Genomic DNA, 18,422 nt, shown 5'->3' with positions numbered 1-18,422 from the left:
TGGACAGAAAACAATAGGGGAACCGATCACACTTATTTACCCCAGTTTCAGAAAGTCCCAGGTTCAAGACACCTGCCGTGACTTGAAGGCCTGTTTACAAGTGAAACAAACAACACGCAAAATCATGTACACGAATTTCCCAATTCTCGCTCAAGGTGAGCACCTGCTTCCCGTTGGTCCTGCTGTTGTTAGAACACCATCTGCTGCAGATATTACTGTGATAAAACACATCTTTTCTCAGGTTATGTTGCAGGTTTTACAGGGAGTGGAAACTATGTTACTTTCTGGTATTATTTCCTAATGCATGTTATTCTGTCCATACAGAATATTGTCCTCATTTTATTCAACAAAGGGTCCAATACAGCCAATGAGGTGCTAGGTTTTTTTCAATTATTAGAATTGAATTACACAATGTTTGTGGGATCAATGTGATCAGAAATTATCTATGTATCTCTCTATATTACTATGAACTAGGAATGTATTCTCAGGAATAATAAATGCTGTCACCATCTCTGCTTGCTTATGGGTATTTATAAATCCTAGACGGATGGTTTATAAGAGTTTATAAGAGTTCATAGATCCCATAGCAAAGGGATAATGAGCGTAGGGGCCTCTTCCATTTGAAAAGTTCACACAAAGTAAGCAGGAGATTGAAAACCTTAAATAAATAGTTCAGCGATTCAGAGGAAGACTCTGTGCCCCTCACTAATGGAGACGTTGTTCCTCAGTGCCCTGGCCTGGCTCCCCCCCGCTGTTTCCCTGACGGTCTCACCTACAGCCTCCCTGCCAGTTGTGAGCACGATGCAGTGGTTTGCCTCATCAACATCTTCATCCAAAACTCCTTCTCAAGCTTCCTGCCTACTTGTTCAGTTGTCCACTAAGACCTCCATCTGGATGGCCCAGAAGCATCTCTAATCCCAAACCAAACGTGTCATGTTTCCCCTTAATCTAAGCCTCTCATTCAGTTCTCTAGCAAAATCTCCCAGCTGCAAGAAGCTCAGAATAATAAGTTATTACATTAATGTTATTTATAATATAACATAGTATGATATGATACGATACGATTTCGTATAATATTCCTAGCTGTACATTTCTCTTTATCTCCAACCCCTCTCACTGGCTGTGATGTCTTGTCTACTCCACCTCTCAGTACCTCTTGCATCTGGCTCTTTTTTTCCCCAAGCATTCTTCCATCATCTTTATTTTATTTAATAGATCTTTATTGGAGTATAATTGCTTCACAATACTGTGTTAGTTTCTGTTGTACAACAAAGTGAATCAGCCATATGCATACCTCCCACCATCTTGTATTAAAACTTTTCAATTGTGTCCTAATTGGTCTTCCCATTTGTTTTCTTTCTGAAGTATAATCCACCTCATAGACCTCAATCAGATTAGTTTTTCTAAAACACTTTGTATCTCCCTCTGCTTCTGTCACTTTGCTGCCTTTAGGATGGCGCAGGAGGCACCGAACGCTACAAGATCTGATACTGTCTCTGTGCCGACTCACACCATTTGCCTACAGTAAGTGTCCTTTGGTTCAGCCACATTGACTCTGAATGTCAAGGGCTGCACCCTGTCCCTCTTTCTGTCCCCCGCCCCAGCAGTGTCCATTCTCACCCCTACCAGCTTAAAGTGTGAAAACTCAACTCAGCTGTTACTTGCTTTGGAGATTTTTTCAGGCTGTAAATCCTTTGAGACTCAACTCAGTTTCCCTTGGAAACCTTTTTTTTGACTCCAGAGTTTATGCCCAGAACTAGCTAGATGTCCATCTTCCCTACTTCCAAAACGCCTCCCATATATTTCTTTGATGGCATTGTGCTGAAATTAGTGACTTTCTTATTTGCCTGCCCACTCTTCTCCCATCGCTAGTTGAAATGATTTTTTTCTCACCCTGTGCCACTTCCCTCAAGACTTGCTACCTCCTGTCATGTATTATAGTTATTTGTCTATAGGTCCTTCCACTGACCCCAACCCTGTGTTGGCGGTGACCATCCTATTATTATTTGATCTCATTAACAGTAGATGCACCGATATGGCCTGAATAAGCTAAAGAAATCATAGGAATCAAAGAGATTCTTTGAGTTAAAAATTGTTTGGGTAACAAAACATCTAGTCTAATGATGCTACTGCCCTACACTGTGACAGTTTTCATCTCCTATTTGAAATATTGGACTGGCGTTATTAGAGAAAGTGGGAGCAATTTAATGAAAACTATTTTTTTTAGGAAAAGGTATTTAAGATGCACATCGATAGCTATTTAACATCTGCATAAGTGGTAGGATTTGATGTACGTGAAGACACGTGGCCCAGGTTCCTTCAAGGACATGAGCCCCAGATTCTGCGAGTGACCTCAGGGGGCACCCTTCAGTCATCAGCTACGTCAAAGGTCGGCTCAGCTGCAGAGATCCCCTCACCCAAGTGCAGGCCCTTCCAATGAGTGAGCGAAGAGGGCAATTTTGCCCCAACTCAGGACAACCCTGAAGGAACACTCCAGAGACCCCTGTAGAGTCAGATGAGGCTGTCATGGGCCGGCACATCTTCTCCCTGTGCCCAGTCCCTCCCCCTTTCCCTTCTTCCACACGTGTTGATGGTAAGGACACTCCCTGGTAAACATCCTGCACACCAAACTCCATCTCAGAGGCTGCTCCCGGGAGAATACAACCTGCAGCAGTTTACCTCATCAAAAATAACAAAAATTGGGGCTTCCCTGGTGGCGCAGTGGTTGAGAGTCCGCCTGCTGATGCAGGGGACACGGGTTCGTGCCCCGGTCCGGGGAGATCCCACATGCCGCGGAGCGGCTGGGCCCGTGAGCCATGGCCACGGAGCCTGCGCATCCGGAGCCTGTGCTCCACAACGGGGGAGGCCACAACAGTGAGAGGTCCGCGTACCGCAAAAAAAATAAATAAATAAAATAAAATAAGTAAATAAAATAAATAAATAAATTAAAAAATTGATCTACTATTCATAACAAAACCAGGTCTGTTTGTAATACTGCCTCTGTATACTGCATCCATCCATCCATGTTGCTTTTATTCATTTTGGACTGTGACCAGGGGAGAATTATCATGTGTGCTGGGTTCTCTTTTAGTAAGACCCCTCTGTACGTGATTATCAGTATTTTCCTATTCTCCTGCAGAACAGAAAAGGGATGACAGAAGCAAGGGAAAAAAATAGTTTGAAAAGTTAATTTTAAGAATGCTGCTCAGGCTTCCCTGGTGGCGCAGTGGTTGAGAGTCCACCTGCTGATGCAGGGGACACGGGTTCGTGCCCCGGTCCGGGAAGATCCCACGTGCCGTGGAGCGGCTGGGCCTGTGAGCCATGGCCGCTGAGCCTGCGCGTCCGGAGCCTGTGCTCTGCAACGGGAGAGGCCACAGCAGTGAGAGGCCCTCGTACCGCAAAAAATAAATAAATAAAATAAAAATTCAAAAAAGAATGCTGCTTATTACCTTCAAAAAGTCTGTATCTGTTTATTCACTTGTTTGTTTTACTCATTTACCTGCCCTAAGCTCAGCCAGTGCTCAGCACGGAACTTCCGTCTTTACCTTTAACATGGGGCTGTGCATATTCACAAGCTCAGTAAATGTATGTCCAAGAGTACAAAACTGAGGAAGAATTCAATGCCAATATCTGAATTGGAACCCAAGAAATCCCAGAAGGCTCAACTTAAAAACACAAGAAAACCTGGCAAACATTAATCTCACACACACACACACACACACACACACACAAATACCCAAGCACGTACACATACTGCATGCACTGGATAATGGGTTCCCAGTAGATGAAGCCAAAAGCATAGGTAGCGTTCATAAGCTAAATACAACCCAACAGAATAGCACAGTTGACATAAGAAGAGTGTAACTTCGGAATAAATCAGAGATGAGTGTAGCTAACTCTCCTACTAAGATTTTTAAACAAGGTCGTTCTTACGTAGGATGCCTATTTTGGACGACCAGATTATGAGAAGAACTACAGAGCCATAAATATGACAACATAAGTATAAAGGTAAGAGAAACTTTTAAAATGTTTTAAAATACCAATTAAGTCCATGGGAGAAAATACACTTAAAACATTTTAGGAAGAAAAAAAATCCTTAAGGCATAATGTAGAATTATAATAAAGATAAACAGGAACTGTTGTTTTCATCAGCTGGAAAGATACATATTAGATATAAAGAGAAGACAAACTGCTTGAAATTTTCAGAAATAAAACACTAAAACGAGCCATGAGAAACATGACAGCATCTTCTTCCAAAGCACTCTCAGGAAAAATGGACCACCTATATAGATGCCTGTAGTGGGATATAGGGGTAGGAATTGGGTGGTTTTTTCAGAGGATTCTAGTTTTTAACCATATAAGACATTTCTTCAAGGATTTTCATGGAAGGCATTTGGTAGCCATAACCATATTATGTTGAAATAAATAGTTTCTTTAACATATAAAACTGGTGAACACCTGCAGAATTCATGAGAATTTCTGTATTTAACAATAAGAGTCACCTTGGACTGAGGAGATAGATAGGCAGGTTACTTTTCTCCTGGTTGGGGTCAATAACATGGTTACATAGAGACTTGGTAATAAAACTGAGTAGTTTTCTGATTTAACCTAAACTAACTTGCATCTCTAATATTTAAAGAAAAGCCATTTGAATCATAATGGCATCAAGAAAATGAAACATAGCTCTCCTGTTGTACTAACCCAGGTGGAGAAAAGACTCTTCCAGATGGGTTGCACTTATTTTATTTTTATTTCCATGGACTATTAGTGCAGGCAAAGCCATGGGACTCAAACTAGAGGTGATGACGGCCAGGCTAAATGACAAGGACAGCCAAAATTCACAAAATCGCTGGCATTCATTCTAAAGCTTACCTTCTTTTCCCAATTAGCTTCTTTACAAGAATTGCTAGTAATAGCAAGGTATTTACTTGAGAAATATTTTTCATGACTTTGGCTTAGAAAAGGTCATCCTTCTTTAAAAGCTTGGTTATTAACTGTAACTGGCTTCAGGTGGCTGTATTCTTTTTTATGAAATATGTCATAGAGAAGACAAGGATATAAAAAGGTAACTATGATATTTCAACAAAGCTGTAAGTCAGTGAAATTATTTTGGCAAATTTCAGGCATTGAATTAGTGATATAATGAAGGAGGGATACTGTTAAATGCATGAATATACACCAATGAAAGATATGTCCCTCTATATTTCATCCACCCAATATTCACATCAGCATAGATCTATGCAAAACTAATTATACAGACCCCTCTCTACACTTTCAGCCAACTGTGTGTCCCTCCATGAGTCTCCTCAATTTTCGGGGTCTCTAATTCCTCTTGATAAGACTCAGACAAGATGGCTTTCAGCGCAGACGTGTTCTGATTCTTTGAAAGAAAGGTACAGAGTGAAATCTTCCAAGTATTTTTATCACTTGTGGACAACCTGGAAGATTCAGGTCAGCAAAACCAAGGTATTTTATTGCCACACCCAGATTAATACACATCATAAGCAACTGGCTCTTTCTTGAAGAAATTAACAAATTCTTTCACTGAAGTGAATAGTTAGTACAAGGACGTTTATGTGCTTGGAGATATGATTGCAGCATATTTATGAGCACTTAGTATCAACAGATCTTTTTATAAACCTAATTATCAATACTTGAGTGATCCTGTTCAGTGCCAAGTTAAGAGAGAGAACAAGAAGTAGAGAGTAAACGGAAAATATAAAATAATCTGACTAAAACAACTTTTGATATAAAATCAATTCAAATAAACATATATGTGTTAAACACGCATCAAAAGTCACACACGCACACACACACACACACACACACACACACACACACTGGATTAAAAACTGGGTTCAAGCAACATCACAGAATAAAAAGCTACATAAAAGCAGGAGTTGAAGAAATGGGAAAAGATCTACCAGGCACGAAGAAGGCAAGAAGAGGAATTTTCAATCATATAATAGATATTACAAGACAAAAAATTACCAGAGATTGTAGCAGAAGATAGATAAATCAATTACATTTGGTAATATTAACGCCCACTTTGATCACTGGTCAATGAAAGGAATAAAAAAATTGGCAAAGCTAGAGATGAGATATAACACAATTATTAAATTTAATCTAACACATACAAACCTATGCCCAACAAATATATGAAAAAACAGACATTTATTAATATATGAAACATCCATAAAGAAAGTTCCAATACATTTCACAGAACGAAAATGACCTCTGTCCACACCACCATGATATCTTGATATATGTAGAAGAGTGGAAAGCATGGGTTATTTAATAAATTATATTAGGAATACTGACTCAATCAACAAAGAATAAATTGGACACCCACTTCTACTATATCCCTAATCCTCAATGTGGACTGAAGACCTAAATGTGGACAGTGGAATGTAAACGTAGAGCAAATATAGAAAAAAAATGTAGGCATGGATCTTCCATGAGCCCAGAGTCTCCTTAAACCAGATCCCAATGAAGACAATCAAAGATAAAGAGCCAAGAGACCTTGGAAAATATACTCACAGCTATTTATAAGTAACAAGAGCTTCATATTTACATTAAAGAACTATAGCAAAGCAGGAAGAAATAGCAGGAAGACTGATGGAAAAATGGGTAAAGGAAATTCATAGATGGGACACCCAAATACGTAAAAAGAATATAAAGAGATGCTCAACCTCAGTAGTGATGGAAGAAATTAAAATAAACATTACATCCATTATACTGCAAAAATTAGAAGGGCAGATAATATTAATTATTGGCAAAGATATAGGGAACTGTGACCTTCTACACATGGCTGGTGGCGGCATAAACTAGTATAGGAATTTTGGAGAGTGCTATTTAGTCATTAGTGAAATTAAATTCTATGATGTAACAATTCTATTTCCTATCCTATACTTAGTATTACATATAGGCACACCTACAAGGATATTCATTGTAGCATCATATATAGAGTCAAAGATCTAGGAGACAACCTAAGTGTTTACTTTTATGGTTTTATCTTTATCTTAATAAGTGCATAGAAAGCGTATTTAAGATAAATATATGCACCACATCTTCTATATCCATTCCTCTGTCCATGGACATTTAGGTTGCTTCCATGTCCTGGCTATTGTAAACAGTGCTGCAATGAACATTGTGGTGCTTGTATCCTTTTGGACTATGTCTTTCTCCAGACATATGGCCAGGAGGGGGATTGCAGGGTCATATGGTAGCTCTAATTTTAGTCATACAGAGAAAGAGAAATACCATGTGATATCCCTTATATGTGGAATCCACAAAGAAATGATACAAATGAACTTATTTACAAAACAGAAACATACAGATTTAGAGAGCAAACTTATGGTTACTGGGGGGAAGGATAGGGGGAAGGGATAGTTATGGAGTTTGGAATCGACATATACTGCTGTATTTAAAATGGATAAACAACAAGGACCTACTGTACAGCACAGGGAACTCTGCTCAATGTTATGTGGCAGCCTGGATGGGACGGGAGTCTGGGGGAGAATGGATACATGTGTATGTATGGATGAATCTCTTTGCTGTGCACCTGAAATTATCACAACATTGTTAATCAGCTATACTACAATATAAAATAAAACGTTTTAAAAAAGATAAATATATTAAGTAAACATAAATATGTGGCATGGAAATAGGGAAGAACAATACCAGAATTGGTGAATGGTTTAAAAAAAAAAGATAAAGCAAAATAGGGAATTTGTATGAACTGATGATAAAGGTGTGGTATAAACCAAATATTGACAAAACAGAACAAAGTTCCCATCTGACCAATCAGCACCTGGGTTTTTGCTCTTGAGCCCAAAGGAACGTCTCAACAGTGGGGACATGGGTTGTAACAAAGAAGCCTTATCTTCAGGATCGAGGTGATATTCTCTTTTCCCTCTTTCAGATATTAGACAATTCCTAGAAGGCTTGTTTATCTGAGAGCAGATGGACACATCCATGTGTCCTTACAAAGGAAACCAGTTTCTGAGTTTTGTTGTACACAACACAGTTGAACGAATGAGGATGTTAAAGATGGTGAGTCAGGAAGGCAGTGGCTCATCGTTGCCCACATTGGGTAGTTTCTATGGGGAAGGGGGAGAGTTCCTCTGAGCTGCCCCAGAGGAAACAATGGGACCAGAAAGAAGAGGAAGAATTAGAGAAGACAGATTTGTATTCAACAGGAGGAAGAAATGTCTGATCATCATGGCCAAGCAGAATCAGAAAGGGCTTAGAGCTCATTGGGGGCACTGCAGAGACCCCGTGCAGACAGTCTGGAAAAATTTGAGTACAGTCGAAGGGCAGGTTGAGTATCACATGGGATGCTGGTCTAGATGAACCCCAAGTTCATTTATATTCCTAAGGTTCTATCCTTGTATCATCTATTTACACATATGTAGGCATATTTTATATATACTTAAGTCCATCTACATTTGAATATAACACACATAAATATTTACACATGATTTCAACACATACGAATACTTTATGTGTGAATGCAATATCTTTATATTTATAAATAAATGTAATAAAATAAATATTTGTTATATATTGCATGTGCATAAACTACAAATTCTGTTGAACTTATATATTTTGACAATTACTTGCATTTGTACTAGTCCATATTTAATGAGTTTAAATTTTTCTGATTAAAATATTATCAGGGCATTATCACTTAAGCACTACCAAAGGAATTTTTTTCCCTGCGTGTGTTTGTGTGCACATACAACTGTGTGTATATCCAGAGAGATTGACTGTGGGTCAGGCAGTGAAAGTGTGAGTAATCTTCTTGTCATGTTTTCTTCCTTTCTCATCTCTACTTCATTCTCTCCTTCTTGGAGTCCCTGTGTCTAACATGCATAACAAGTATTGCAAAACCTTATTTCTCCCACAATTTTAATTTTAACTGAATAAAAATTTGCATTCTTTGACTTCATAGCAAATCAAATACATGTTCTTTTTCTTTTTGTCTACTTAGAGGAAACCAATTTGAGATGTTATTTGTAAAAAAAAAAAAACTAAGATAGTGTTTCCTTAAAGAAAGGTACCAGTAGTGGGATTGCTGGGTCATACGGTGGTTCTATTTTTAGTTTTTTAAGGAACCTCCCTACTGTTCTCCATAGTGGCCGTATCAATTTACATTCCCACCAACAGTGCGTGAGTGTTCCCTTTTCTCCACACCCTCTCTTATTTGCAAAACAGAAATAAAGACACAGACATAGAGAACAAATGTATGGATACCAAGGGGGAAGGGGGGTGGTGGGAGGAATTGGGAGTTGGGGATTGACATATATACAATACTGATACTATGTATAAAATAGATAACTAATGAGCGACTCTACTCAATGTACCATGGTGACCTAAATGGGAAGGAAATCCAAAACAGAAAGGATATATGTATATGCATAGCTGATTCACTTTGCTGTACAGCAGAAACTAACACAACACTGTAAAGCAACTACACTCCAACAGAAATTAATTTTAAAAATAAAAAATAATTAAAATGTAACAAGAAACAGGTTAAAAAAAAAAAGAAAGGTACCAGCTTCATTTTCCAGATTGGAAGAAAAATAACAAAGCAACCTATCTCCAGGACAAATCTGTTTGAAGGCAAGTGTTCCAGCTGAGTTTGGAACTCAGTCTTGACATCCTAACCAAAGTAAAGAACTTCTCTTCTGTGGAAGTGTGAGAGCACCTCTCCTCAGGTCAGGTGAGAAACTACAGCCATTTAAGCACATTTAAACATGAATGCGTCTTTGGTAGTTTACAAAGGAGGGATGGTGAAAATTCGCCACACAATCAGCCTTCTTTTGCCACATTAGGATGTTACATTAACAAAGAGAACTTAAATTCCCATTTGAAGTCATAAATTACCACGAAAGTGTTACACATTTAATGTATTGCCTTTATGTTCCCCCACCAGCTTTATTTTCTCCCATATTACTCACAATATAAACTGTACACTCTCTAAGTAGTTGTTGAAGATCAATACAAGAATTTTGCAAATGACTAAAATTTATGGTCACACAAGACCCTAGCAAATAGGACCTTAAATTAAACATTGCTCAACTTTAATGAGGCACCTAAAAGAGAAAAATAACCCCGAAATGTTATGTTTTCTATGAACAGTATTATAAATGACTCCAGTAGCTGGAGAGAGGAGAGTGGAAGAAAGTGAAAGTGATAAAGAGAAAAAGACTCTTCATCCCTGACAGAGTTGGGCTTGGAACCTGGTGGAGGTTGATGGTGCTCTGGCTAGAAGAGCAAATGAGCAAACGTCAGTCACAAAGTGGGAGTGGGTGACACTGCTAAGGTTGTTTCCGTGCATAGAGCTGCAGCTCTGCCTGGGCCAAGCGACATTAGCTTGTCAGGAGCCCTTGAAGGATGATGTCATTAGAAGACTACGTTCCTGGCCGCTCACTGAGAGGTGGAGGAAAGCATTCTCAGCACCATTTTTAACAGGGTGTTCATTTCCCCAACTGCACCAACAGTAGCTCTGTGAGGCCGCTAGGATGACAGACGAGGTGAGATGCACCCTATGATCAAAAGCTGCAGTGAGAGCAGGATCTTTCTGCCAGATGGTGCAGAAGAGTGTGTCAGTTAGGCTGCAGAACACAAAGGGTCACGACCATGAGTCGGAAATGCTGTCAACGACACCTAACTCTTCCATCAGTTTGAAGCAGGAAACGATAAAAATCTGTCTCGAATTAGAACTGGGAAGTGCTACATTTAGAAAATGAAATGAAATATGAAAGAGTGAATTTTGTCACTGCTTTTATTTCCTTTCTAGCATCACCATCTCACCTCATTATTGACAAATATAAATTTTTTTAACTTTTTTATCGAATAAAAGATTCTTTAAATTTTATAATGCTTTATAATTTTCAAAAGTTTCACACACATGATTTCATATAATCCCATAATAATCTTTTTGAAAAATCCCCTACTCCTATATTGCCCCTCCCCGCTCCCTTCTCCCCACTGGTAAACACTAGTTTGTTCTCTATGTCTGTGAGTCTGCTTCTTTTTTTATTTTGCTCACTAGTTTATTGTAGTTTTTCCTCAAAAAACTAAAAATAGAACCACCATATGACCCAGCAATTCCACTCCTAGGTATATATCTGAAAAAACAAAAACACTAATTCAAACAGATATATGCACCCCAATGTTCACAGTGTTATTTACAATTGTCAAGACAAGGAAGCAACCTAAGTGTCCATCAACAGATGAATGGATAAGGCAGATGTGATATCTATACATATATATACACAATGGAATACTACTCGGCCATAAAAAGAATGACCCCTTGCCATTTGCAGCAGCATGGATAGACTTGGATGGCATTACGCTAAGTGAAGTAAGGCAGACAGAGAAAGACAAATACTGTATGATATCACTTATACCTGGACTCTAAAAAATACAACAAACTGGCAAATGTTAATTAAAAAAACTCATAAAATACAATTCCAAAAGCTTGATGCTTCTTAGACACACTTGCCAAGTTACAATTTCAACCACTGCTCTCTACTAATTTCAGCCCACTCCCCAAATTCTTATATCAAAGTTCCCCTGGTCTGAATCCAGAATAGTGGTCCACAGACACATGATACTAAGCCTACCGTTCATAAGATATTTTAGGTTCTCCCTCTTGGACTTTCCATCATCCAGACTAGAACTTCTGGAGTCCTCTGGTTCTTACCCATGCTCACTCACCAAATGCATTCCTTCCTTTCCCTCTTTTCAATTTAACTAATTCTCCCTCTCTCTTACGTTAGGCACTCCATAGCTCATACCCTTACTTCTAAGATAATCTCCTTTCTTGATTTTTTAAACAGCTTTCTTCCCAGGTACTTTGAATTAATTTCTCCTCACTTCAATCTTGGCTTCCCACTGCAATGTGAATTACTTTTCAAAAACACACTGTGGGGTGGTACTGGGAAGCAAAGATGTGTATTTGAGCCCTGAACATATTACTGGACAATCCTGAGCAGGCCTCCTGCTTTCTCTATTCTGTTTCTCTGGTGATGCTTTGTCTACATTACAGACTCACTGTGCGTATTAATTAAGATTACAATTATGAAAGTGTTTTGTAAACGACAAAGTTTTATAGAAATACAAATAGAAGGTGACATTTTTATCTAGCAGCCAATTAACTTTCCTGGCTGTGTTGGTCTCTAGCAATTAGAACACTCAACTGGGCACTGTTCAACTTCAATGTGGCACCTAAAATGAGGCAGGAAGAGCTCTGCACTGTGTTAAATGTAACACTGCTTGTTAAATTGAAATGAAGTGAAAAAAGGGATTTTGACATTCATTTCTCCCTACATGTTTGAAGGAAGCAAAACTGCGCTTCTCGTTAATATAGTTTAGAACTTCTTAAGTTTCAGGCACTACTAATGATCAAAATGTTATTTATATCAATCTTTGATTTTTTAAAAATTTCCCAAGTCATATGCTACAAAATAAGTGAAGGGGGAATAAAGAAGCAAAAAAGACATGACTGAAAAATAGTATTGTTTCCGAATGTCATCTACATACACACACACATGCACGCACACACGCACACATACACACACACACACCACTCTAGTGTTAAAGAAAAACCTCCTGGAAACAAGATAAAAATGGTTTAGTTTTACAGTTTGCAGCATTATTAATGGAAACAAGTGGGCCCACTTCCAAATGAAGCCAACTTTTGAGGTATTATATTTGCTCTTCTAAAATGATCTGAATACAGTATTCACTGTGTAGTCTAATCGCAAAAGTAATGGAGCTGAATATATATAAAGAAAATAAGGAAGACTGTCTTCCCATCCTGCTCCACAGGGAGAGTCAAAAATTTCAGTCTTTTCCTGTAATTCAGTTGATGTCTTATCTCTCCCTTATCATAATCCTTACCATAATTGAAAATAGTAAAGGTTATTAATTTTTTTAAAAGCTTTGATGGGCTACAAACCTGACCACTGGAGTGTGATTTAATTTACATATTTCATTTCAAAACATTTTAAAATTCAAATTTAAATGCTCAGAAGTTAATATGGTTACGACTTTCTACTGACATCTGAGGAAAGGCTAAGATCGTTAATGGTGTATAACTGTTACTGTATGTTGACAGTTAGATGTCATTTTAAGCAAGAAATGCAAGTGGTATCTTAAATCGAATTACTCTAAATATCTTTGCTAGAGTGCAATGCACGTGAATATGACTCCCTCCAAAAAGTATGCCCTAGGTTGACATATAGGAGTCCAGAATTTATTATTTTTCACCTGGGAAGCCCTACACAGGTTTAAGCAGGCTTAACCCTATCCACTCAGCCTGCAGTATCTGCAGTTTCATTTGTCTACCCCAAAAGATAAAATTCAATAGAAGTAAGGTGGAATATACTGTAGTATTAATAGCCAACTGTATTTATATTTAGTTTAGACATTGCTCCTTAAAACAAAAGAAAGCATGTTTTGAAGCAACGATTAACAAAAAGTATATACTCTCTCCTCTGCCCAGGCATGTGCACAAAAAATTAACTTACAATGAATGCACAGCAGTGGAATATAGATTTCTTTAGCAAGTTTTGTATTCCCAGCTTCTTGGTAAACCCATTGTTTAAAGTCTTTCTAATCAAATTTTTCTTAGTGCGTGATATTCTCATATGGTAGGGTCCATGGAGACATCTAATCTGTCATCTGGAAGGCTTTCATTAGAGACTGCCGGGCACATCTCTATCTCTGATCATTTGGCTGTTGTAAGTTTTATAGATCTCTTTGGTTTTAATATCATCTTGCATCTGGAGGGCATTCTGCTTTCTGCCTCTCTGATCTGATTGCCACACCTGACAGCCTCCTTCCATCTGGTGCCCACTCCCACCCTCCCTACCGATGGTCTTTGTTTGGCTTCTTTTTATCCCTGGGGTTGGTTTCTTTTAGGGAAAATTCTTTGTCATCAAGTAGAACTTATTTTCTGAGGTATTGACCTACCGGGCATAGCGTAGATATTCCATCCATCATAGTTAAAGAAATAAATACAATCACAAAATGAAGTTTTATGCAGCTATGACCAATCTGGCTTACTAAGAATTTCTAATGATTTGAGAAAATTCTTAAGATATGTGGTTATTAAAAAAATTCAAAGTTATATGCAGGTGTATGTAATATGTAATACATAATACATGTTACCTAACATATACTACATAATAAAATACATTGTGTGTGTGTGCATGTGTGTGTGTGTGAATGTGTGTGTGTGTGTGTGTGTGTGTGTGTGTGTGTGTATTTATAGGTGTCCCTAAACAGGTAAACTAACAGGATTTGTGAGAAAAGATGGTTGGGGTATACCATGGAAAACCTATGCAGCTTTGTAACCAGGACATTAAAGACAATTACTGGTACCTAGGGAGATAACCGTGTAGCTCAGGCAGGCAGCTTAGCAGGGCAGGAGGCCGTTTCCACATATTTTTGGTATTACTTCATGGTGCATTAGAGCTATTTCCATGACCTGTTTCCTGCAATTATTTACATAACTGAAAATTTTCATTTTATGTTCACTTGAGGAAACTGGATTGGGAAATGGAAGAAATGGGTTCCCCTAAGGGTCTGCCACACTACAAAGCTGTATGTCCCTGGGGGAGCCTTGTCACTTACTGGTCTTTACTGACAAGGAGATTGGGGTTGAGCTGCATGATCTCCAAAACTCATCTTGACGGTTAGAGTCCATGACAGTCCACGTCATGATGTCATGATGTCAAGAATAATTTAAAAGGCAGGAAAATTTTCTGTGGAGTCCTTTAAACATAGCATTCCTATGTTGTTGCTTTGACCTGCTCATCTATTTTGTTTGAAGTCCTCATCCATTACAGAAAATCTCTTCTAGTTGGCTTCTAAAAGAACTCACTTTTAGGAGGTTTTAGGAAAACAAAGCTATGTGTTTTAAAACAGTCTGTCAGCCAACTAGATAACCAAGTCAATGATACGTTTCTTTTTTTCTATGATTTTATAAAAACACAAATCCCCTGGAAAACCAAGCCAAAAGTTCATGTGAAAAGAAGACTACATCAACCATCACTCTGGTGAAGATGCAGTGGTAAAGAGGTTAGAACATCCAATGGACCTTATCATTCTTCAGTCTTTGTAACTGTCCTATTCTGAATATGCAGATTTTGAGATTACCCCACTCCTAACGGTTGGTCCGGTGAAACAGTTGAGCTTAGTCATGGTGAGCTGTGTGGGGACCGAGGGACAGCCTTACCTTTGACCGTCACGTGGACGCTCTGGCTGGTGGAGAGCTGGGGTTGAACCAGCACGTTGCAGGTGTACTCCCCCTCGTCAACTTCCTTTTGCACATCCGAGAGTTTTAGCGTGCCATTGTTCTCAAATGCCACTTGGCGGTGGTTAAAAGGAAGCAGATTAGAGTTCTTGTACCATTTGATGGAGTAATATGGATAGCCAATCACACGACAGTGAATGTATGTGTCCCGTCCTGCTATTGCTGTGATATTTTTCATCGGTCGAATGCTTGCAGGCCCTGGAGAGACACAGAGAAACTCTTGAAAATAATTTAAGGGTACCTCTTATGTGTGGAAATGGGTACACTTTTCCTTGAGTTAAAAATGTAGATTAGTTTCATGTAAGGACATCTGTTTCAGTTAAGCACATTTTTTTCTGCATTTGGCATTTTCTACCAAGAAGGTTTATTTTTTTTCCTTTTAATTTCGTTACTTTCAAATGAATTGAGTGAGTGTTAAACACTTTAATTATCAACTACTTCTGTTAAGACGTTTTGAATTATAGGACAAAAGGCAATTTAATCAATAAAAGGTAACTAGCTGCACTGAACAGTCACGCTCTTTTGGTGAAAACTCTGGTAGCCATTCAGTTGTTTAACTCTCTCTGTACACTAGGTTATGAAGATGGAGGTTATGCCATGTTGCACTGTGAATGTCAGTTAAATACCAGGTACGTGAAGGGTTACCATGGACACAGCAGAATGGAAGAGGAGGAAGGAAAGAGCATGCATGCACAGCATAAACCAGGAAAGGAAAGCTCCAGTGGACAAGTCTAAGAATAAAACAAGAGAACACGCTGACTAAAGAAACCAAAATGCCATCTCCAACAGTAACCCAATCACTGCCATTCCTGAGTAGGAAGCAGAGGGTAGGAAATGGGAAGCGACAGTTAATCCGTTTTTGGCATTCCAAGACTCGGCTCGGTGCATGCAGAAACCTTCTTCTCCACTACAATGAGTTATGTGTGTTTTTTGAGGAGCTGATTTGACAAGCACCTCTTACGTTTATTCGAGCCTGGTACAGGACGACTCCCGCCGAGTTGTTGGCAGTGCAGCGGTAGACTCCCCCGTCCCGGACCTGAGAGCTGGAGATGTTCAGGTAGCTGACCACGTTGCCCTCGGAGGTGATCATCTGGCTGATGCGGTGACTGCCGCCCTTGAGGATGGGGTCATCGTCCAGGGTCCACGTGATCGTGGGCAACGGTGTTCCCTTCACGTTGCACATGAGGGAGACAGGCTCTGCTGGACTCACCACTTTTTCACTAAAGGCAGAAATAATTTTGGGAGTTCCATCTGCAGGAAGACAAATCACGGAAGGAAGTGGCACATACAAATAGTTAAACAACTTCCAAGTACTTCTATTTAATGATTAGGATGTGCATGTACTGCTTCTCAGACATGACTCAAAAGTCTGGTTTTATTGATAAAGCTAAGTTCCAATCAGGACAAAATTTCATTTTCCAAATAAGTAAACACAGCATTAGCAAGCTTTAATAATTTTCTTATATATTTCTTGATGAAGTCATAACAAGAATGATAATGCAACTCAGATGTTCATGGTAAAAAATGTCATCTCCCAAGAAGTTTATAATTCAAAACTGGTATATCCCCACCCAAAGTTATAAAGATAGACGAAACCCACACACTTCCAATGGTCGCTTTAGCTTTCTACTTCCCCCAAGTTAATTAGGGATTGCTCAAGTGAGGAATCGTTTTTTATTTTTTGAAATTTATTTATTTTTTGGCTGCTTCGGGTCTTAGTTGCAGCACGCAGGATCTTTCACTGCGGTGTGCGGGCTTCTCTCTAGTTGTGGCGCACAGGCTCAGTAGTTGTGGCACACGGGCTTAGTTGCCCCACGGCATGTGGGATCTTAGTTCCCCGACCAGGGATCGAACCCACGTCCCCCTGCATTGGAAGGCGGATTCTTTACCACTGGACCACCAGGGAAGTCCCTCAACTGGGGAACTGTTTAGAGGAAAAAGAAACTAAGAGATTGATTATCTCATCTTTATAATTTTCTCCTAAGAAATCATGTTTTATAGTTTGAATGACAAATAACTGCACATGAATTTTCATGAAGGCCTTGATAATGGTAGAAGCTAAATAAATTTGACCCTTTCAGTATTATTAAATATCTCCATAAGTATCTTTTCTTTCTTTCTTTTTTTAAAATTTATTTTATTGAAGTATAGTTGATTTATAATGTGTTAATTTCTGCTGTAGGCAAAGTTATTCAGTTATACACATATATAGGTTCATTTTCATATTCTTTTCCATTATGGTTTATCACAAGATACTGAATATAGTTCCCTGTGCTCTATAGTAGGACCGTAATGTTTATCCATTCTCTATATGATAGTGGGCATCTGCTAACCCCAAACTCCCAATACATCCTCCCCCCAGCCCCCTCCCCCTTGGCAACCACAGGTCTGTTCTCTAAGTCTGTGAGTCTGTTTCTGTTTCACAGATAAGTTCATTTATGTCATATTTTAGATTCCATAAGTATCTTAAGTAGGGTGGCCATTAATCTATCATCTAACCTGGAATACTTTTGAGAATCAAACAGATACCAGGAGGGCTTCCCTGGTGGCGCAGTGGTTGAGAGCCCGCCTGCCGATGCAGGGGACACGGGTTCGTGCCCCGGTCCGGGAAGATCCCACATGCCGCGGAGCGGCTGGGCCCGTGAGCCATGGCCGCTGAGCCTGCGCACCCGGAGCCTGCGCTCCGCAATGGGAGAGACCACAACAGTGAGAGGCCCGCGTACCGCAAAAAACAGAAACAAAAAAAAAAAAAACAGATACGAGGAGAACAGGCACAACTCAAGACTGTCCCAGGCAAACAAGGAGCTTAATCTTAAGGAAAGTTTCCATAGCAATTTCCATTATTTTTGACAAAGATCAAATTTTCACATTCCATTATTTTCTGTTAAAGATATTGATTATCTGCCTCATGTTATATGGTAGTAATCACAAATACATGTTTCTTTTTATATATATATATATATGGGCTTCCTTTAAAGAAAAGAAAGAGAGAAAAATGTATGAAAGTCAAAAGAAGGAAAAGTTACCAGTGGGTCTACCAGCCGCAGGCACTATAAATCAACATAGTGACACTTTTTTTTTCTAGGTG

At 39.0% G+C, this 18,422-nt stretch overlaps 1 protein-coding gene across 6 annotated transcripts in view; it reads right to left on the bottom strand.

Moving 5' to 3' along the window:
• Window positions 1-18,422, bottom strand: part of DSCAM (DS cell adhesion molecule) — a 752,061-nt gene that overhangs the window by 298,057 nt on the left and 435,582 nt on the right. For all 6 annotated transcript variants that reach the window (XM_030835449.2, XM_060297784.1, XM_060297782.1 and 3 more), the window contains exons 7-8: window positions 16,289-16,585; window positions 15,257-15,532 (exon numbers count right to left, since the gene is read on the bottom strand). In XM_030835449.2, coding sequence (XP_030691309.1) covers window positions 15,257-15,532; window positions 16,289-16,585 — 573 coding nt within the window. The remainder of the gene's footprint in view (window positions 1-15,256; window positions 15,533-16,288; window positions 16,586-18,422) is intronic.

This window comes from Globicephala melas, chromosome 4 (genome assembly GCF_963455315.2).
Source record: "Globicephala melas chromosome 4, mGloMel1.2, whole genome shotgun sequence".
In the NCBI taxonomy this organism is placed as follows: Eukaryota; Metazoa; Chordata; class Mammalia; order Artiodactyla; family Delphinidae; genus Globicephala; species Globicephala melas.
The sequence above is the reverse complement of the archived record's forward strand: the minus strand, read 5'-3'. Positions and strand labels throughout refer to the sequence as shown.